General features: G+C 41.6%; 1 protein-coding gene across 1 annotated transcript in view; it reads right to left on the bottom strand.

Annotated features, from left to right (window-relative positions):
* The window catches only part of LOC126457124 (methylcrotonoyl-CoA carboxylase subunit alpha, mitochondrial), a 115116-nt gene that overhangs the window by 75116 nt on the left and 16473 nt on the right, over positions 1 to 23527 (bottom strand). The window contains exons 2-5 of the mRNA XM_050093181.1: positions 22248 to 22434; positions 6301 to 6518; positions 6074 to 6221; positions 5715 to 5948 (exon numbers count right to left, since the gene is read on the bottom strand). Of these exons, the coding sequence (XP_049949138.1) occupies positions 5715 to 5948; positions 6074 to 6221; positions 6301 to 6518; positions 22248 to 22434 (787 nt within the window). The remainder of the gene's footprint in view (positions 1 to 5714; positions 5949 to 6073; positions 6222 to 6300; positions 6519 to 22247; positions 22435 to 23527) is intronic.

The raw sequence follows: 23527 nt of genomic DNA, 5'->3' as shown, positions 1-23527 counted from the left end.
TTCCCGCTTCGTCTCATATAGTTTCATTGACTTCCGACAAGTGGCAGCGCTGTACGGAGCTGTTAAATGGCGTCTGTAACGGATATGCGTTGCAAACAACGGGCAATGATCCGAGTTTCTTTTGGCGGAAAACCAGGGCGTCTCAGATATTCATAGGCGCTTGCAGAATGTCTACGGTGATCTGGCAGTGGACAAAAGCACGGTGAGTCGTTGGGCAAAGCGTGTGTCATCATCACCGCAAGGTCAAGCAAGACTGTCTGATCTCCCGCGTGCGGGCCGGCCGTGCACAGCTGTGACTCCTGCAATGGCGGAGCGTGCGAACACACTCGTTCGAGATGATCGACGGATCACCATCAAACAACTCAGTGCTCAACTTGACATCTCTGTTGGTAGTGCTGCCACAATTGTTCACCAGTTGGGATATTCAAAGGTTTGTTCCCGCTGGGTCCCTCGTTGTCTAACCGAACACCATAAAGAGCAAAGGAGAACCATCTGTGCGGAATTGCTTGCTCGTCATGTGGCTGAGGGTGACAATTTTTTGTCAAAGATTGTTACAGGCGATGAAACATGGGTTCATCACTTCGAACCTGAAACAAAACGGCAATCAATGGAGTGGCGCCACACTCACTCCCCTACCAAGAAAAAGTTTAAAGCCATACCCTCAGCCGGTAAAGTCATGGTTACAGTCTTCTGGGACGCAGAAGGGGTTATTCTGTTCGATGTCCTTCCCCATGGTCAAACGATCAACTCTGAAGTGTATTGTGCTACTCTTCAGAAATTGAAGAAACGACTTCAGCGTATTCGTAGGCACAAAAATCTGAACGGACTTCTCCTTCTTCATGACCACGCAAGACCTCACACAAGTCTTCGCACCCGAGAGGAGCTCACAAAACTTCAGTGGACTGTTCTTCCTCATGCACCCTACAGCCCCGATCTCGCACCGTCGGATTTCCATATGTTTGGCCCAATGAAGGACGCAATCCGTGGGAGGCACTACGCGGATGATGAAGAAGTTATTGATGCAGTACGATGTTGGCTCCGACATCGACCAGTGAAATGGTACCGTGCAGGCATACAGGCCCTCATTTCAAGGTGGCGTAAGGCCGTAGCATTGAATGGAGATTACGCTGAAAAATAGTGTTGTGTAGCTAAAAGATTGGGGAATAACCTGGTGTATTTCAATGCTGAATAAAACAACCCCTGTTTCAGAAAAAAAATGTGTTTCATTACTTATTGAACTGCCCTCGTATCTGACTTGTTACTACATTCGTCAAGATTAAATCTTGATAGTTACAGCACAGTCCACAGTTATTTACAGCTTAGCTGAATGACATTTCCTTAGCACTTCTACCACTCCCACATTTGTACAAATACTGAGCTATGCACACCATAACGAAAGCATGTGCAACAGTAACTAATCATAATACGTCAGTGGAGACTTTACTATTAAGTTATGATCACTCACGTGATTAGCGACATTGAAAAGGCATAGCCACTGATGGATTGCTGACATAAACCATTTCAAAATGGAATAAAATTTGCTAAAGCCACTGTATCACGTTACTATTAATCTTAACAGTTCAAGACTATACACGTCAACTGCTGCAGCTACCATTCTTAGCAGGTGCCTGCAATTGCCACCACCACTCCGTTCCTCCACACCCACCCACCCCCCCACCCCCTTCCAGTCCCGACACAAATCCATTTGACGTTGGAACACTTAATTCTCATTGGTTCATCGGAGTAATCATAACTATATCTGACACACACACCATTCTTTACTTTACTTTCATCTTTATATATGACACTGATGTCTTTCTGACTTTACCCCATGTTTTGCATCAGTTCTGCTTGTTCTTTGCTGTCAATAATTTACTTCCACCACTATATTCACAATCCATTTCAGAGTGTCTTCTTCATTTCCGTGCTCTTTCATATTTCATTGACCATTTTCTTGCCTCTTCACAGTTTTCAAAGACTTTGAATTGTTCTCATTAAAGTAACAAAGTCAAGCATAACAAACACATTTTGAAATTGAAGGCTCACTGAACGGAAACTGGGATGCTTTAAAGAGAACTGAATAACTAACTGCAAAAATTAGATAGGAAAAGAGAAATAATGGCATCTTTATACAGAAAGATTATGACAAAATTCAACTCTTTCTAAGTTTAAAAATGTCCCCCAGAAAATGGACAACTGCCACAAAGACTACCGGATGACACGCATATGGAAAGTAAAGCAACTAAGTGCAAACAGGAATAATGATGGAACACAACAGTTAACCAAAATGAAACATCACTTGGGAACTATTGTCTAAGACTGGTGAGCCGTGTTGCAGCTCACGTTGGTGCTGTTCGTAGGTTTCCGCCCTCTGTTGGAGGCCAGACAGTTTCGATTAGGTGGCATGGTTGCGGTTGTCTTCTTCTCGTGTTGACTGGCATCACTCATTTCATAAGGGTTGCCTGTCCGCTAGTGGCAGCAGCGGCAGTTATTGATATGTAGTTGTTATTTGTCCATGTTGTATGAGTGTGGCAGTTCGGTTGGGGCCTCAGGAGGAGCCAGGTCTGCGCAGTGCGAGAACTCGCCGGGATCGCTGGCAGTGCGCATGGTCTGCCGCATAGAAGGGTTGTGGTCACGAGGGTGCATGACCTCATGGTAAACCAAATCCAGCAAGCTTTAAGATGAGTGCGTTTCAATCTAAGTACAGAAATCTCCATTATTGTGATATCTCGCGATTCTCCATTGACTTGGGTTCATGTTGCTGCTCGTAGTGTCGCGGAGGCGAAGAGCAGCGAGTGGAGTGCTTTTGGCGTTTTGTTCCATCGTTGCATTTGGTTTATCGGACATCAGGTAGCCTCAGTAAGATTACCATTATTCATTCGTAGACTGCCACTAGTCTGAGTTTCCACCTTGTGAAGTGAATGCAACTCTTGGCTGCCTATCCCATCGCTCGTGAAAAAGTTTGTTGCCGGATCCTCTCAGAGGTCGATTCCTGGAGCACCGCCTGTGGCCCCTTGGTTCTTGTGTTTTATTTTCTTTCCTGCTTTACAGTAGATTTCTAATTTTTTTTTTTATATTATTGCCATTCCTGGTGCATGGTGATCAGTTGCTTGTTTTTTTAAATTAACCTTTGCTATTTTATTGTCTGTTTTGCAGCAGTTTTTTTTATTTTTAATAAAATTGACATTTCTAGTGTGTAGGGCCTTCAGCCGTGATTGTGGTCATTTGCTTTTTCTTAAAAAAAAAAAAAAAAAAAAAAAAAAAAACACCCTTATTTACAGCCATTCCTGGCCTCTGATACCTTCTGCTGTGTTTGTGGCCACTTTACCTTTTAATATTTCAATACCTGTAAGTTGTAAATTGCAGCAAGTTCTTAAACATTCTTAATTTATTGCCATTCTTGGCGTGTAAGGCCTTCAGCTGTGATCACAGGACAGTATTTATATCTGTATTTTATGGCGATTCACTAAATCGTAACACAGTGGGAACACTATTATTTACACAGTTGTTTTAATAATGTGTGGTATTTTTTTAATTTATTGTTGAGTCTGGACTTAATGTTTTAAAAATAAATGTGTGTAAGTGTAAAAGGTAACCAACAGAAACTGATTACGGCCCCGTCCACAATCGTAACCAAATCCTGCCTTCCTTAACTACCTGGTTTTTGAGAGAACTAAATAAAACAAACATCAGATTGTGATTCACTGGAAGAACTGTGAGAGGATGAAATTCATCTACAAGGTTATCACTTATATAGTTCTGGTTTCATCTGTTAGTGAGTACAGTCCATTAGTATCAGACGTTTATCTAATGTAACTGAGCAGAAGAGACGGAAAACTTCAAGGACTGCAAAATCCGGTTTAAGATTCATTGGCAACAGACGACCCAAAACACGGACCTATTCTCAGTGTACTTACCACACAAAGAATATTCTTGGACAGTTAGAGAAATTTTGGGCCACAGCTCCGTTACACTACATAATGTACGTAATACGAGGTGCTGCTAGAAAAAAACCGGACTGATGCTGGAAAAAACATTTATTTACAATTATTTACAATTTCATGTTATCTCCTTCAATGTACTCTCCTCCTCGGTCTCTACACCGCTCCATACGAATTTTCCACTGTTCATAGCTATGCTGCAGATCATTTTCGGTAAGTCCATACATTACTTCCATCGCTTTTTCTTTTACTGCTTCAACAGTCTCAAATCTAGTTCCTTTCAAAGCTGACTTGACTTTAGGGAAAAGAAAAAAGTCACAGGGGGCCAAATCAGGTGAGCAGGGTGGATGATCTAAGATGGGAATGTTGTGTTTTGCCAAAAACGTCTTCACTGACAACGCACTGTGAGCTGGGGCATTGCCTTGGTGAAGGATCCATGACTTTGTTCTCCACAAATCGTTCCGTTTTCTCCGTTCGCTCACATAGGGTAGCCAGGACGCTAATGTAGTAATGCTGATTCACTGTTTGTCCCTCTGGTACCCAATCAATGTGCACAAGCCCTTTGATGTCAAAAAAAACAATCATCATTGCCTTGAATTTCGATTTTGACATTCGTGCTTTTTTTTGTCATGGAGAACCAGGAGTTTTCCAATGCATCGATTGGCGTTTAGTTTCGGGATCGTAAGTAAAAAACCACGATTCATCGCAAGTAAAAACATTTTGTAAGAAGGTGGGATCACTTTCAATGTTTTCCAGGATGTCAGAACAAATCATTCTTCAGCGTTCCTTCTGTTCAATTGTGAGACACTTTGGAACCATTTTTGAACACACTTTGTTCATGTTGAAACTTTCATGAAGAATCTGCCTAACACTTTCCTTGTCAACTCCTGTTAACTCAGACACTGCTCTGATTGTTAAACGGCGATCTTGTCGAACAAGTTTATCGATTTTTTCAATGTTTGCATCAGTTTTTGCTGACAATGGTCTGCCAGTGCGAGTGTCATCACTGGTGTCTTCGCGGCCATCTTTAAATCGTTTAAACCACTCAAACAATTGTGTTCGCGATAAACAATCATCGCCGTACACTTGTTGTAACATTACAAACGTTTTACTTGCAGATTTTCCTAGTTTGAAACAAAATTTGATGTTAACACGCTGTTCTTTCTGTACACTCAACATTTTCCGACGCACAGACAAAACGTCAACTACTTAAAACAGACGCCACGGGCAGACTCAGTGCAGGAGGCAGATGAAACTCGAGCAGTAGGCGGAGCGAGAGTCACGTGACAGGCCACGCGACTTTCAGCCTTATTGCATTCGTTTTATTGTTTCACCAGTACTAGTCCGGTTTTTTTCTAGCCACACCTCGTACAACACACAGCAGCTCACTGAATACGGAATTAGATGAACATTAGAATTGCAATCATAGGATCTCTGAATTTTTTGAGTCACTATGCAGATAATAAAGCCAACAGTTTTGTTTTCAAGACTAATCTCCATTTTATGTAGTATGGAAACAAAAATTCTCTCTCTCTCTCTCTCTCTCTCTCTCTCTCTCTAGTACTACTACAGGCCTCCTTTTCCACCACTTAAAAGACGCATGACAAAAATAAAAATAAGGCAATAAATGGTCTGTTAATTCAAATGCAGAAATCAACAATAGGGAACAAACAGAGTATTTACTTTAAAAAGGGACAGAAAGGCAATTATCTCACTTCCAGGAAGGAAGGAATGGAAAAATGGCATGGTTAATAGTAACTTTATAGTGCTTACAGCGGGAGCTTCTTCAATTATCTTCTGATGTCTTCTTTGAACACTACAATCCCTCTCAAAAAGATGAACATAATTCCCATGTTTATCTCCAAAAATTTGTACTTCAACATGCCTTGGTTCTTGGATGAATTTTTCCAAAAGCATTGCCTCATCACCAAATGATTTCATTGCTTCTCTTTTAGCAGATTCAAGCTCCGACTCAAATTCATTAGGTGAAAAGGCAATTCTCATACCCTGGAGAGAGGAAAATATTGTTTATGAGAAAAACTAACTGAAGCAAACCATACGAATTTAAAATATTTTTTAACAATTTTCAGCTCACATGATGGATAAATTTACCTCTATCCACAATATCATACCTTGCCTCCACCACCACGAACCGCTTTAATCATCACTGGAAAACCAATACGTTCAGCTTCTTTTTGCAGCTTGTCAAGTGACTGGTCATTCCCATGGTAGCCTTCAACAACTGGCACTCCAGCAGCAGCCATGATAGATTTTGAAGTGCTATTTAAAAAGATCACAGATTATCAAAGTATTGAACTACTTTGAATTACTTGCAAAATAAACATAAATAAATGCTAACCTTTTAATTCCCATGTCACGAATAGCTGTTGCTGGTGGACCTATGAATATGATATCTGATTTTTGGCAGAGATTTGCAAATTCTGTGTTCTCAGAAAGAAAACCATAACCAGGATGTATTGCCTGACAGCCAGTAGACTTTGCAATCTGTATAATTTTGTCCTGTCGAAGATAGCTTTCTTGTGATGGTGCTGGTCCTATATTATAAGCATCATCAGCCTGTAGCCAAACAACAGCAATTATAAATAAGTAGTGCCAAATTTAACATCTATGTTGCTAACAAAGCAGGTGGATGCTTTCCAGAGGTTATGTTTTCCTTCCCTCAAAAATTAATATTAATTTTCTCCAAATTCTGTGATATCTTTCATTTGCTCAACTATATGGCATAAACACTGTACACACAAATCCTGAATATTGACTCAGGGCTTATCTGACATAAATCTGGTACTAATTACATTCATTTGGCTATTAGTTGTTAGTGAGCCAGCTTGTTTACCGAAAAACTATGCTAGTTACAAAATACTGATAATCCAAAACTTTGCTATCATTGTTCATATGTAAAAGCATACTCAATTACTAATGTCTGAAAAAAGTAGATGAAAAGGATAGGTAAATAACTATGGCACTTATACAGCTAATGACAAAAAAATTAGCAACTTCTGTAGTCATTCAGTTACAGAATAATTAGCTTCTTTAGTAAAAACATTGTCACTTAAATAGAATCCCTTATTTAGGCAAACTAGCCCGCATAATTCAATAGAAATGATTATTGTATCTAAAGTTCACATTCAAACAATTCTTACACGAATCAGTTACTCAGAAATGTAAATCTTTAGCTGTAATTCATGAAAATCTAGTTTACTACAATAGCTAAAGCTAGGTATAATTATTGTAATCTATGTAACAAAAATTTGGAAGCCATTTTAGACCAGTGTGCAATTAATTTGAACAGAGCAACATCTGTGTCTGAAAATACAGGATAATGTACTGCAGACGATTTAGTATAGTTTACAAGACTGAAAATGTACTGCATTTTATCTAGATTACACGTCAGGGAGTATATTCAATTATTCACTGACTGTTTTAAATGATTAACTGGACAATGTATAATTAATATCATGGGCTGTGCCAAAATTCAATAATGCTTATTGTGACAACAGGGTGTTTCTGTGAACTGTTATATCTCCAATAGTCATTAGTCAGCCACAGTATTATTGCATCTATTAGTGAGGGCCCTTCAGCTGGCTTATCACGAATTTTTATCAAGATATTTCACAAGGACACATTGAACCACTCGACAGTATACCACACAGCTGTCTTGAAATCATTCACAGTGTGATGTGTTTTGCTTAGTAACCACTGTACTTGTTTACCATAACATCATCACATTCAAATAACAGCCACAGGAAGCCATGTGCAATAATATCGTGGTTGGGTAAAACTCACTGTGCACATAATTCTCATACTGATACAACTGTTAAACTTCAAGGACAATGATTTGAGAAATTTGATAAATGACTGTCTTAACTACCTGTTTGCCACAAGTGTACTTTTGTATCACTTCAGTGTTAGGTTACTGCACCCGAACTATCACATTACAGGACATCAACCACGAATAGTATGCGGTTAGCAGTTTATCTGTGCTTAATTTAAGTAAATGAGACTCGATGTGGCCATACACGGTGGTTTACTGAGCAATCAAAGCAACTGAACTGTAACTTTGGTGTGGACCATACCAGTCAAAACAGCCAACTTTTGACAACCACTTTTCAGCCAGATTCGACAGTGCACAGTTACAGAAGGCATTTGGCACAGCTAAAATTGTCACGCTGTATATTGCAGGCACTTTTTTAAATCAAATGATATTATGTACTTTTGTGTGTCTACTTTCTTTGAACTTCTATCAATGTCAAAGGACTAGAGTTTCAGGAATGCTGTAGCTGCAGCAACAATGAGTAAAGAGGAAGAATATAAAATGACAAGCATTCACTCACTCCCACCCACTCGCATTCAATAACACAATCACTCATCTCACCTGCCTTTAGATGACGGACAAAGGGTGATAGGTGCCATACGTGGTATCAAAACAGAAGTATAATGACAGAAGAGAATGTCGTTATCAGGAGAAAGAAAACTGGCGTTCTATGGATCGGAGAGTGGAATGTCAGATCCCTTAATCATGCAGGTAGGTTAGAAAATTTAAAAAGGGAAATGGATAGGTTAAAGTTAGATATAGTGGGAATTAGTGAAGTTCGATGGAAGACAAGACTTCTGGTCAGGTGACTACAGGGTTATAAACACAAAATCAAATAGGGGTAATGCAGGAGTAGGTTTAATAATGAACAGGAAAATAGGAATGCGGGTAAGCTACTACTAACAGCATAGTGAACGCATTATTATGGCCAAGATAGATGTGAAGCCCACGCCTACTACAGTAGTACAAGTTTATATGCCAACTAGCTCTGCAGATGACGAAGAAATTGAAGAAATGTATGATGAAATAAAAGAAATTATTCAGATTGTGAAGGGAGACGAAAATTTAATAGTCATGGGTGACTGGAATTTGGCAGTAGGAAAAGGGAGAGAAGGAAACATAGTAGGTGAATATGGATTGGGGGGAAGAAATGAAAGAGGAAGCCGCCTTGTAGAATTTTGCACAGAGCATAACTTAATCATAGCTAACACTTGGTTCAAGAATCATAAAAGAATGTTGTATACATGGAAGAAGCCTGGAGATACTGACAGGTTTCAGATAGATTATATAATGGTATGACAGAGATTTAGGAACCATGTTTTACATTTCCAGAGACAGATGTGGATTCTGACCACAATCTATTGGTTATGACCTGTAGATTAAAACTGAAGAAACTGCAAAAAGGTGGGAATTTAAGGAGATGGGAACTGGATAAACTGAAAGAACCAGAGATTGTACTGAGTTTCAGGGAGAGCATAAGGGAACAATTGACAGGAATGGGGGAAAGAAATACAGTAGAAGAAGAATGGGTAGCTTTGAGGGATGTGGTAGTGAAGGCAACAGAGGATCAAGTAGGTAAAAAGACGAGGGCTAGTAGAAATCCTTGGGTGACAGAAGAAATACTGAATTTAATTGATGAAAGGAGAAAATATAAAAATGCAGTAAATGAAGCAGGCAAAAAGGAATACAACGTCTCAAAAATGAGATCGACAGGAAGTGCAAAATGGCTCAGCAGGGATGGCTAGAGGACAAATGTAAGGATGTAGAGGCTTGTCTCACTAGGGGTAAGATAGATACAGCCTACAGGAAAATTAAAGAGACCTTCAGAGAAAAGAGAACCACTTGTATGAATATCAAAAGCTCAGATGGAAACCCAGTTCTAAGCAAAGAAGGGAAAGTAGAAAGATGGAAGGAGTATATAGAGGGTCTATACAAGGGCGATGTACTTGAGGGCAGTGTTATAAAAATGGAAGAGGATGTAAATGAAGATGAAATGGGAGATACAATACTGCGTGAAGAGTTTGACAGAGCACTGAAAGACCTGAGTCGAAATAAGGGCCCGGGAGTAGACAGCATTCCATTAGAACTACTGACAGCCTTGGGAGAGCCAGTGCCGACAAAACTCTACCATCTGGTGAGCAAGATGTATGAAACAGGCGAAATACCCTCAGACTTCAAGAAGAATATAATAATTCCAATCCCAAAGACAGCAGGTGTTGACAAATGTGAAAATTACCGAACTATCAGTTTAGTAAGTCACGGCTGCAAAATACTAACGCGGATTCTTTACAGACGAATGGAAAAACTAGTAGAAGCTGACCTCGGGGAAGATCAGTTTGGATTCCGTAGAAATGTTGGAACACGTGAGGCAATACTGACCCTATGACTTATCTTAGAAGCTAGCTAGATTAAGGAAAGGCAAACCTACGTTTCTAGTATTTGTAGACTTAGAGAAAGCTTTTGACAATGTTGACTGGAGTACTCTCTTCCAAATTCTGAAGGTGGCAGGGGTAAAATACAGGGAGCGAAAGGCTATTTACAATTTGTACAGAAACCAGATGGCAGTTATAAGAGTCGAGGGACACGAAAGGGAAGCAGTGGTTGGGAAGGGAGTGAGACAGGGTTGTAGTCTCTCCCCGATATTATTCAATCTGTATATTGAGCAAGCAGTAAAGGAATCAAAAGAAAAGTTCGGAGTAGGAATTAAAATCCATGGGGAAGAAATAAAAACTTTGAGGTTCACCGATGGCATTGTAATTCTGTCAGAGACAGCAAAGGACTTGGAAGAGCAGTTGAACGGAATGGACAGTGTCTTGAAAGGAAGGTATAAGATGAACATCAACAAAAGCAAAACGAGGATAATGGAATGTAGTCGAATTAAGTCGGGTGATGCTGAGGGAATTAGATTAGGAAATGAGACACTTAAAGTAGTAAAGGAGTTTTGCTATTCGGGGAGCAAAATAACTAATGATGGTCGAAGTAGAGAGGATATAAAATGTAGACTGGCAATGGCAAGGAAAGCGTTTCTGAAGAAGAGATATTTGTTAACATTGAGTATAGATTTAAGTGTCAGGAAGTCATTTCTGAAAGTATTTGTATGGAGTGAAGCCATGTATGGAAGTGAAACATGGACAATAAATAGTTTGGACAAGAAGAGAACAGAAGCTTTCAAAATGTGGTGCTACAGAAGAATGCTGAAGATTAGATGGGTAGATCAAATAACTAATGAGGAAGTATTGAACAGGATTGGGGAGAAGAGACGTTTGTGGCACAACTTGACTAGAAGAAGGGATCGGTTGGTAGGACATGTCCTGAGGCATCAAGGGATCACCAATTTAGTATTGGAGGGCAGTGTGGAGGGTAAAAATCGTAGAGGGAGACCAAGAGATGAATACACGAAGCAGATTCAGAAGGATGTAGGTTGCAGTAGGTACTGGGAGATGAAGAAGCTTGCACAGGATAGGGTAGCATGGAGAGCTGCATCAAACCAGTCTCAGGACTGAAGACCACAACACAGACCACAGAAGATCTAAAAGAAAGGCACAAGGAAATGAGACTACTTTACCATTTATAAAAAAAAAGTGGGTGAGCCAGTCACCCTGTTAACACATGAAGACCACCTCCCTAAAACTTGCAGAAGTAAGTTGGGCAGATCACAAAACCTTAAAACTCTAGCCACATTTGTTTCAATATCGCTTAAAATACAGGGCAGGTCTGTCGGCAAATCTGTCGCTTCCTCCTGGTCCGATAATAAAACACAGTCTAGTAAAATGTGAGCCATGTGTGACAGGGCTGTGGCCTATGCGAAGACAAGTAAGGAGGACCTCGTCCTGTAGATGTGGCTGGGAGGAGGTACACCACAGCCATTTTGTGGACTTTAAGAAACGGAGCTTACTGTATATCACTTCCAGCCTCTCATTTTTCCACCAATGCATGACTCTGTGCCTCAACATCAAGGCAATAGCATGGAGGGGGATGGCTCACTGGACTAGCTTAGGATTGCTACATGCCTCTGTGACTGCTACATCCGCCCTTTCGTTCCTCGCAATATCCATGTGCCCTGGCACCCAGTAAAAGGACGCCTCCTTCCCCAGCAGGAAGAGAGCATCCTGGCTATCCTGAACTACTTTATCAACTGGATTCAAGTGTTGCAGAGACTGAGGGGTCCTCCGAGTATCGGAAAAGACGAGAAATTTAGCAGGCATGACACATCTCATCTGCTCTAGTGCCCTCAAGATCACAGATAATTTAACATCAAATCGATCACAGATAATTTGGCATCAAATACAGTGAACTCTGGAGGCAACTGAATCTTGAAGACACAGTCTGGGAAAACAGCAGAGCGCAACAGAGTACCCCTGATAAGACCCGCCTGTAAAGACAGCTACATAGTAGTTGTGCTCATTTAAAATTCCAAAAAATATCAAATTAAAAACAGAAGCAGGAGTGTAATCTTTCCAGTACTGCACTAAATCTAAAATTACTCTGGGCCTCTGCAGTAACCAGGGGGCAGTCAGTCAAAATAACATATTAGAAGCTGTAGATGCCACACACCATGGGACTCCACCACACATTTTGCACGGATCCTAAACTGTCTCGCTGCCTGTGGACGATTCGAAAAACAGTACTCCACAAATGGACGAGCCACTGTAAGATATGCTGGGGAAGTGAGAATAGCAAAAAGAGTCGATACACCTGAGGCACCATGGAATCTGCCGCCATCTGTTAAGTGATGGTTCACCTGCCTCAGAACACACGCTGGGTATGGGGCTGGTCTTGTAAGCACCTGGGGACAGCCTGATGCCCTCATGGTGCATCAATGATTTTCAGGTACACAGGCCTTGCTGGCTGCTACACTTTGCACCCATAGTCCAACCGCAATGAGACGAAAGCCCTATAAAACTGGAGCAAACACGCCCTGTCCACTCCCCAAGACCTGTAGCTAAGACACTTCAAAATGTTCAGCGCCTTTTGGGCCCGTGCCTTCAGGTCCTTCATATGTGGTAACCATAACAACAGCTTAGTGTAAATTAAAAATATGATGAGAATAATTAAAATGAACATACACACGCTTTTCTGCAGAGAACATAAGACCAGCCTTTGCAGCCCACTCCTCTAGTCTCTTCAATGTATGTTGCAACTGACTAGTTGCTTTGCAATACTGGATGAAGAACAGGGAACTGCAAAATCATCCACAAATAAGGAGCACTGTACAGGGCTCCTTACCATGGATGTGGTACTGTTTATGGTCACAGCAAAGAGGGTAACACTTAAACTTAGCCATGAGGAGCACCATTTTCCTGCTGAAACTAATTGACAGCATGTCACCAACTCACTACTGAAGAAAGCACTTTGATAAAAAGAACCAAATAAAGATGGGCAGATGGCTATGGAAGCCCACCGGTGGAGCTGCCTCAGAACGAGGTGTCTCCAAGTAGTGTCGTACACGTTACTGATATCAAAAAATTTACCTACACAATGCTGTTTATGTAGGAAAGCCTGCTGAATAGCTGCCTCTGGTATGGTCAAGTTATCACCAGTGGATCGAAATCTGCTGAATCCACACTGAGACAATGGCTAACCATTCACTCCAAGGCCTTTCCTACACAGCTCATCATGGCGACACTTCGATAACTACTGGGACACATTCGGTCCTTGCCCAGTTTCCGAAGAGGTACCAAAACTGCCTACCTCCACAAGTTGAGAAAGTTGCCTGTCTGCCACATTGAATGAAAACATTGTTAAGAGAATTTCCTTGGACACTAGTTTCAAGTCCCGCAGCATGCTGTTTTGGACTTGATCATGATTGGGCACAGTATTATGAGCAACATAGAGTGCCGAATCGAGCTCCCACATCGAGAATGGACAGTTACAGGACTCTGAATTTTTTGACCTGAAGTCCAACTCACACCTTTCCACAGTGTCACAGCAATGGTGGAACACTGGATCTTGGCTGGCAGTGGCACTAGTCAGCAAAAAATGCTCTACCATTCTCTGTACCATGTCTCCAGGTGTTGTTCGGAGACACCCCTAAGTCAATAACACAGCTGTAGGTAACAGATTGCCTTTATAGGAAATCCTACGGAATCAGGGGATGGGGTCCTAGGATGATGAATGAGATGACTCTGGAATGGAGGGGTTGTATGATGTGGTCTGCACACTCAAACACACTCAGATGGTTGAATGTCGTCCTGTCACCTCTGCTTATCATCCATAGTGCCAGGGAGAGCTCCATCCAAAAGGTTAATATGCGTTAATATGGAGTGGGAAGAAGTCACTGGAATGAAGGTCATCACTGACTTCTCACTGAACAGAGCCCACAAGGGCTGGAAGCAGAAAGAGAGGTCTATGGCTGAGAACGATCCAGTAGCAACACAGAAATGAATAGGAGTGCCTGTGTTGAGGATGCACAGCTCCTGAGATATCGTGAGGCTCACCAGTACCCAACGCAGAGCTTGAGCCCCACATATACGATGGGCACTGAAATCTCCCAGTAGGAGAAATGGTGGGGGGAGTTGTTTTATAAGACCTATTATAGCCTCACAGTCAACCACATCACATGCAGCTAAAGGTAGTGAGCGAACAGTGATCCTCTGACATACTTGGAACCTCAGCTGCAACCACTTACAGGTCAGTAGCTATGGGGAGAGCAGAGGAGAGGTGCGCATTATTGACAAACAAAGCAACCCCTCCCTTGGTCTTTTATCCACACAGGTCATCCTTGCGATAGAGTGTATAGCCCCTTAGCACAAAGGCATTAGATGCTTTAAAATGCGTTTCCTGCAAACACAAGCACAGGGGGCACTCCTGTGCAAAAGTTTCAGTTCCTCCACATGAGCCCTGAGCCCATTAATGTTCCATTGCAGTATGGAAAGTGTTTTAATGGCTATGTTTTACTCTGTCTTTCCTCTTCTTGTTCCAACATGGTGGCAAGATGGCAACAGACGGGTGGGGCTCACTTGAGGAACTTTCTGGATCCTACAGGCAAACATTGACATCCATAGCACAAGGATGGTAGCATCATCATTAGATCCATCAGACAGCAACTAGGTTGCATGGTTTGATGGTTTCTGAGCGGATTGCTTTGGCCTTTAGGCCTTCATCTCCAGCTTGGATTTTGGGGACGGACGCATTATGCTCAGCAACTTGCAACTTGCAATGCTTCAGCAATAGGCTGGCAGTTGCATTTAAAGGTGCAGTTAGATGTGCCTTGGTCAACAGCCACAGTCTGGGCAGTAACACTGACCTTCTGGTTAGGCTGCTTCAACACTGAGGCAAAAGACTTGATAAAACTTGGTGGCTGAGTGGCCTTGAATTTCCTTCTTTGCATCAGAGTGCAAGACACATTGGGTGACTTTAATTTCCTGAATCATCTTTTCTTCAGTAAAGACAAAACAATCCCTGCTCCACAACGGATGGTCCTGTTAGCAATTAACATACCTGGGTGGCGCAGTGCATTGAAAACCCTGTGTGTGTGCGCCAAGCTGACACATCACCCGTAACATAGTCCGACCGTTACAGCCCATAGTGGTGTGATCAAAGCGTTGGCACTTGAAGAAGCACATTGGATTTGGGACATATGGTCTTAACTTAAGGCGGAGAAATTCTGCTGCTACATACTCCGACAACATCAGCAGACTGAAGGTCAGGATAAATTATGCTGACTTTTGGAGCTCCCCATAAGCCCTTTTCATAACATTTTGGATTTCGGTCACCCGTGCACTTCCCCATTCCTGTTGCAGTTCTTCTGTACCTTTATCCATAATGTCTTGGCATGTGACAACACCTTCAATACTACTTAACCCAGTGTGCAACTCACTGTTGATGGGACATTCTCCAAGTAGCTTAGCATTCAACAGTTTCTGTACTTTGGGAGCCTTCATAGTGTCCAGCAGAAGAATACCATTCTGCAGCCTCTTGACAGATTTGAGTTTCCCTGCAAATCCCTCGAGAGAACAGCAACAATTTTTCAAAAGAACCGTCCACATGGTTAATCACAACAAAAACATCACCCACTGCAGGATGCAGTCTGTTACTTTGATTACTATCCTTCACAGTCAGAGATGACCCAAGTGGAATAACCACATGAGGTCTCTTCAGATTTTGGGTGTTAATACTGCCCAACGGCCCACCCGAACCACTGGGAGTTGAAACGTGAGATTTAGGCTTCATGGTGTTCCCATGTGCAGCTAGGGAAGGAGGTCCACCCAGAAAGAGCCACACCTGCCAGGGTAAGCCTTCTACAACTGAGGTGTGAGAGGTTCTACAGAGGTTGCCCACTAACGAATGTTCCACCTCAACAGCCATGCACCTCATCAGCACATTGTTGAAGCCTGCCCAGAGCTTACAGTGACGGGATTGGCGGTGTTTACCAGTACTCGGTTCAGCAACCCTGGGATCATCAAGCCCCTACCCAGCAAATGAATGCCTAGCCCCTGAGGGCACAGTTCTCCAGTGTCATTCCGTATTTCTTGAGAGATCAATGATAACTATAGTGAGGTATTTGACCAGATCACATTTAAAAGATGCCAGGTTGTTGACTATCAGTTTCTTTGGAATGTTGTCATTGTGTATCTTTATGAGGCCAATCTTGGTGGATCTTTGCCATGAGTCACTTTTAATTATCTTCTTATGTGATGCAGAATAGCAGAGAACATTGCTTTCTTTCTGCAATTTTATTTTGTAGTATCAATGGTAATCTTCATGGAAACAAGATGATGAGTCACCACCAGAAGAACCAAGCATCATGTCTTTCCTACAACACACAGGTGATGAAAGTCACGGGATACTTTCTAATATTGCCAGACTTCCTTTGCCCAGCATAGTACAGCAAGTTGAAGTCACATGGACTCAAAAAGTTGTTGGAAGTCCCCTACAGAATTACTGAGCCATACTGTCTCTATAGCTGTCCAAAACTGCAAAAGTGTTGCAAGAGCAGGATTTTGTGCACAAACTAATCTCTTGATTATGTCCCACAAGTGTTCGATGGGACTCATATTGGGCAATCTGGGTGACAAAATCATTCGCTTGAACTGTACAAAAGTTCTTCAAATAAGTCAAAAACAATTGTGACCCAGTGACATGGCACATTGTCATCCATACAAATTCCATCATTATCTCGGAATGTGAAATCCATGAGGGGCTGCAAATCATCTCCAAGTAGCCGAACATAAACATTTCCAGTCAATGATTGGTTTGGTTGGACCAGAGGATCAAGTCCATTTCATGTAAAAACAGCCCACACCATTATGTAACCACCACCAGCTTGCGAAGTGCCTTGCTGACAACTTGGGTCCACGGCTTTATGGGGTCTGTGCCATAACTCAAACCCTACTGTCAGCATTAACCAACTGAAATTGCAACTCATCTGACCAGGCCACAGTTTTCCAGTCACCTAAGGTCCAACCGACCTGGTCATGAGCCCAGAGGAGGTACTGTGGGCAGCGTCATGCTGTTAGCAAAGGCACTCGCATTGGTTGTCTGCTGCTATAGAACATTAACGCCAAATTTTGCATTCATGATATGTTCATCATACATCCCACATTGATTTCTTCAGTTATTTCATGCAGTGTTGGTTGTCTGTTATCACTGACAGCTCTTTGCAAATATCATCCCACTGCTCTCAGTCGTTAACTGAAGGCCGATGTCCACTGTATTGTCTGTGGTGAGAGGTAATGCCTGAAATTTGGCATTCAAAGCACACTCCTGACACTGTGCATCTCAGAATACTGAATTCTATAATTATTTCTGAAATGGAATGTCCCTCATGTCTAGCTCCAACTACCATTCCATGTTGCACGTCTGTTAATTCCCACCATGTGGCCATAATCACATTGGAAACCTTTTCACATGAGTAACCCTAATACGAATAACAGCTCCATCAATGCACTGACCTTTTATACCTGATGTATGTAATACTGTTGCTGTCTGAATATGTGCCTATCGCTATCCCATGACTTTCTGTCACCTCAGTGTACATCGGCCCTACATCAGAAGAATCAACTGCATTTTAATTAAGAATAGCATCCCTTTTGTCTCAAGTGCGCGTCACCATTGTCAATTATGATAGCAAACTCCAAAACAAAGAGTACCATGCGGCTGAGGCAAGAAATTCATTGATCTGACAGTAAGAACTATGTAAGAGAGACTGAGTGATCATATGTGCCTCACCAGCCTTCTCCAGCTCAACAAATACTCTCCCATGAAACAAAGATTGTAGTACAAGCTTTAGCAACCCTAGTGACATGCAAATGATAGATAAGGATGTATCTACATGTGTAACTTCAACCACATTTTGCAAGGGTGCCTGCGGCACCTTGTAGAGGCAAATTGAAGACTGCCTGACAGTGGACATCCTCTCCACTGCTATTATACAACTTCGTCTTCATCAGTGAACAACAACTACCACTGCTGTTTACATGGATTGGTTTAGTGCTTCAACTGATGGGAGTGTAGTTTCCCTGTTGCTAGATTTAACTGAATTTTTTTTATAGATTTCCAACAAGCTAGGTTAATTGCAGGACAACTTTGATTAATATTGTGGTTACAATACGTATGCCTAGCGAAATAGTTTTGTTCAGATTTCATCAATTTCAGTCACGAACTATCATATCTTATTTTTTATCTTATGCTGGTTTCCATCAAGAACTATTTTTGTTTTGTTTGTGGGCTAAAAGAAAATTTTAATTTGTTGTAATAGAAAGTTTATTTTTGTGCAATAAATGTTAACGGTTCTAAAGCGAGGATTACAAAACGGGCCTCTCTCTATTCAAATAGGATGATCAAGGAGGCTAATCTGTCTCGCATGGAACCTCATGAACAGGACAGTTTGTCCAATACCAGTAACCTATTTGACACTGTAGTGAAATGACCACATACATTACAAAGGGATGTTCTCAACTGCCAGTCCTGGAGTCCTGATGAGGCATCTGCAAACACATGCCACTGGTGTGGTCATGGCCCACAATGGAGTGTGGGAAAATAGTACATGGGGGAGGTAGCCATCAAACTGCCCACCCAAAACCCAAACACTTCTTCCTCTACGCTGAGGATACATTTGCAGCTTGGGAATATGGCAGTCTGATCTAAGTGAATTTCTGGACCACCTCAACAGCATCCATTGAAACATTGCATTCACTATTGATGTAGAAGAGAATTGCTCTTTCCCTTTCTTGGACATACTGATAAGGAAAGGCATATTGTACACAAGACCATTCAGTACACATGAAAAAGACCTACACAGACCTGTATCTACAAGGAAAAGGCTGCCATCATCCAGAGCAGAGGTAGACAGTGTTAATCATCCTGGTGCGTAGGGAATACGTTATCTGTGGTGGAAGAAAGCCTCTCAGTCAAGCTACAAAACTTTAAGGAAATCAGGAAGAGGAGAAAGGAGGCAAGGGTTCTGCTTTTCGTCCTTACCTTGGGACACTCTCGGTCGAAACTGTAAGATTAGTTGGAAAACTAAACATCAAAATTGTCTTCCCACCACAGCCTAAGATGAAAACATTCTTTGGCTCTGCAAAAGACTGCCCCCCTTCCCCATCCCTTGTGGTAGAAAACGGTGGACAGCATATTGAACACATCTTGCACCAGTCTCACAACAATTAGAAACTGACCTCATTTTGCTTCTTATGCAGTTTTTGGTATCAGGACAATCGAAAATCAGGCAAACACAGCACCGTATCTTGCAATGCTGCAAGTAACACATCAGGTATGTACTACTGGGATGCACACAAGTATCAGGAATGGTATAGCACAGCATAAACGAAGATCACACTTTTGACTTTGAGAACACCAAGGCATTATGACTAGCAACCAGTCACTGGACGTCAGCATTATATAAAAATACACAGAAATACAGATCCACAAGAATCTTGTCAATAGGATGAAGGTTACAAATTTAATTTGGCAAGGACTCCTGGGTTAGCGACAATACAATGAGTGCGCCCAGCACACTCAGTATGCAAGACAAATATGGAGTGTTCCCGCAGAGATACGAGTGTCGTCTCCAGCCCACCTCCAACCCCCCAATACTACATCCCCACCTCCACCCCCTTATCCACTGGCTACACAGGACCCAGCTGCCGGCAACTAGGTGGAGGTGTTGCGCCACCAGTACAAACATTGGGACATACACAATATCTCAGTGCTTTGTCAGAAGATCATGAGTATGATGTTCATTCAAATGTCACAATGTCTCAATGCTGCCACCTGGCGCGAAACACAGGAGCTGTTCATCATGGATATACACGGAGTGCACAGCACAACAGGGCCTCATACACTGATGATGACATTTCAGTTTGATACAAAAAAATTTGTCCAGCTTTGACATTGCATTTGGCGTAAAACCTGAGAATTTTTATTACAAGACATCCATTGGGAACCACTGCAGTTTCACACCATCACTATTACTATCACTACTACTAGTACAACAACAACAACAACAACACCAACAAGCCTGCTTGACAGAAATTCTGCACCCTGTTTACTGGTCAGTTCACATACAGTTACGGGATCAAGACATTTTTACGCTTATTCTATTGTCATGGAAAGTGGGTATTAAGGTGGGTGTTCAACTGCTCAGAATGACATCTAATTTGACCAGCATATTACTCACACAGAGGGAAACATTATGGGGAAAAAATTAACTAAAATTTTACCAATAGAAGGTGCTGTAAACACCAGAATATGCACACCAACAGGCAAACAAAATATGGCTGTTCCTCAGTTTGCGTCTGAGATGCCTAACATGATTGTCTCCACGAAGGATCACAAGCTGCTGGTAAACCTCTTTTTACAAGAATCATGACCACATGTCAGTAGCCCTGCAGAAGTTCTGGACACTGAAGGGTATGAAAAAAGGCATTGGTCCAAATCTGTTAAGGGTCTGGAGAAAATGATCACAAAATTCAAAGGATGGGTTCTCTTGAATTGCAATGCAGCAGAGGGAGTAAAGCAGTTGATTTGATGACTGTCAAATGTGTGGTCACAGTATTGCAGAAGCAGTCGAGCGGTGGTGTGCAAACATGCAGTGCAAGGGGAATTGCCTGAACATTGGACATGCCTGTGAGCACGGTGCATAAAATCCTATGAAACATCCTGCATACAAAATCACCCATTTTCAGGAGTTGCTTCCTGCTGACCTGCTAGTAAAACCAGTGTTTGCTCTGGAATTGCTTTCTCACATGGAAGTGGACGATGAAATATACAGAAGTGCAGAATGTGAGCAATGGAAAAACCGCACACACATCAGCACCATTTCATTCTGCAGAGGTGACTGTGTGGTGAAGGTTGACAGCATCATTTATCATAGGGCTGCATTTTTTGAGGCTATGAGTATGAGTCCTGCGGGTTCTGTTACCTGTACTGACAATCATTCCAACCCTTCAACAGTATGGATGTGTGGGTAGGGCCATTTTTATGTAAAATGGCACTCCCACTGCACATTGTACGGCCAGTGACATGACTGCTGCACAGGCATTTCGGAAATGCTATGATTATCAGCTGTCATTTCCCTACAACCTGGTCGTCCAGATCATCTGATCATAATATGTGTGATTTCTGGCTATGGGGTTACCTGAAAGATGTTGCATTCAGTGCTCCAATTATAAATGTAGCTGAATTGAAGACCCGCATTGCGCAACATATTCTGAACGTGACCCCCCACCCCCAAGTCACTCTTAACTGTTCTGGAACATGCTGTTTCTCAATTTCTGCTTGTGGTAGAAAACGGTGGACACCATATTGAACACATCTTGCACCAGTCTCACAACAATTAGAAACTGACCTCATTTTGCTTCTTATGCAGTTTTTGGTATCAGGACAATCGAAAATCAATTTTTCCCATCCAATATGGTGCAACTTTGCCATGGGCTTACCTAACTAACAATGACAAAAATGTTGACTGCTGAACTTGTACAATCACACACATTGAATGATACAGACGGTGTAATGTTCAACTCAAACCACAGCCATTGTATTGCAATTCATCTATCATCTGCTGACTCTGTTTACATTTTTACATTAAGTGCCACCTATTGCTAGCTTTTTTTCCCACGACATTTCCTCCAGCATCAATAACATAATTTTCAAATTTGACATCATTCAGAGCAGTGGTTCCATTTCTACAGAATTTTGAATCTGGAACTTTAATTATGGACAGTCCGAGTAACAGTGTAATCATGTGCTGGGCACATGTAAAAAATAAATAAATTAATTAATTAATTAACATACAAAAAACTTATTTTACTCAAAAAGTAGGATTCTTCATTCCCTTACAGTATGCAACTTGTTAGTAAACAAGAACACACAGACACTTTAAACATTTTTTTTCCTATTAATACGCAAATACATATCTAATGTAGATATGATGTTGCACTGAGCTATACACTCTTCTAAATATATATGGTTATACAAGTATATATTACTCAATAAGACAGTACTGTAATTTTAAGAAACATCAAGACAATTACCATTGAGACATGTAGAGCAGCAGCATCTGCGTCACTATATACTGCAACAGTTTTAATACCAAGCTTCTTTGCTGTTCTCATTACACGACAAGCTATTTCTCCACGATTTGCAATGAGGATTTTTTCTATGTGCTTGTTGAGCCCAGAGGAGTAGTGGCAACATTTCTGCCGGTGGTGGATAAAACCTCTGAAATGAAAGGTTGTAATTATAAGGCTGTCACTCGACTGTATGAATTTTTTATAGGGTTTATTTTTCCTGTTTCAGAAGAAAAAATCTTTGCCCATAAGTTCCAGTGTAAACCAGGACTATGTCTCACATTTCAGATGTTTTGAGGCTTGATATAAATTGGCACTCGAACGTAACAACTGTGATCTACACATACAGTCGGGTCTCTACCTATTCTCCTAAACCTTCATTTCATAAACTTACCTAATGACTATGGCACTATATATTAAATGGCACACACTACACCCTTCCAATGACCTGGAAAAAAGTATACCCAATCAGTTTAAGCAGATGGGGTGCAACATTTTGCAAGGAATCTTCTCTTTATTTTGGGGGGGGGGGGGGGGGGGGGTGCAAGGCCAGCAGGGTGCAGGGTGGGGGGGTAGACAAGGGAGATGGTGGATAGGGGAGGTGGTACACAGGGGAGGGGGGGGGGGGGGGCAGGGCATTTGCTTATTACATATATAAAGGGGACCCAAGAAGTTCACATCCAAGTTTTCTCAAGATCTAAACCTCGAACTGCTCTACATTTTTAGCTATTCTGTGCAGTACTTCTGTTGCTTACAACTGAAAGTGTCTCATTGCTTACATTAAAGTAATCAGTTTCCAAACACACATCTGCGGTTGTAGTAAATAAAAGAGCTAAATAAATTTTTTGGCACCAAGTTAATCTAATTTTCATGCTAGTTTTAACTTTGACTTCAGAACCAATGACAAAATTGTCACTCTCTCATAACTTGTATATCCCCCCATGCTTGCAAAACCATAAGGTGTAAATGTAAATAATGTTAGAACAAAGTTCAAAACAAGGTGTTATTTTTCTGAAGATATTACATGATACATAAACACATTGAAACAGGATAAGAAAAAAATTGAAGCGTGTGAGATCTGGTGTAACAGAAGGACACTGCAAATTAAGTGGGCTGATAAGATGATAAATGAGGAGATTCTCTGCAGATTTCACAAGAAAAGGAATATTTGGACACTGACCAGAAGGAGCCAGATGATAAGACCTGTGTTAAGACATCAGAGAATAACTTCCATAGTACTACGG

Source organism: Schistocerca serialis, chromosome 2 (genome assembly GCF_023864345.2).
Source record: "Schistocerca serialis cubense isolate TAMUIC-IGC-003099 chromosome 2, iqSchSeri2.2, whole genome shotgun sequence".
Taxonomy (NCBI): Eukaryota; Metazoa; Arthropoda; class Insecta; order Orthoptera; family Acrididae; genus Schistocerca; species Schistocerca serialis.
This window is presented reverse-complemented; position numbering and strand designations above follow the sequence as displayed.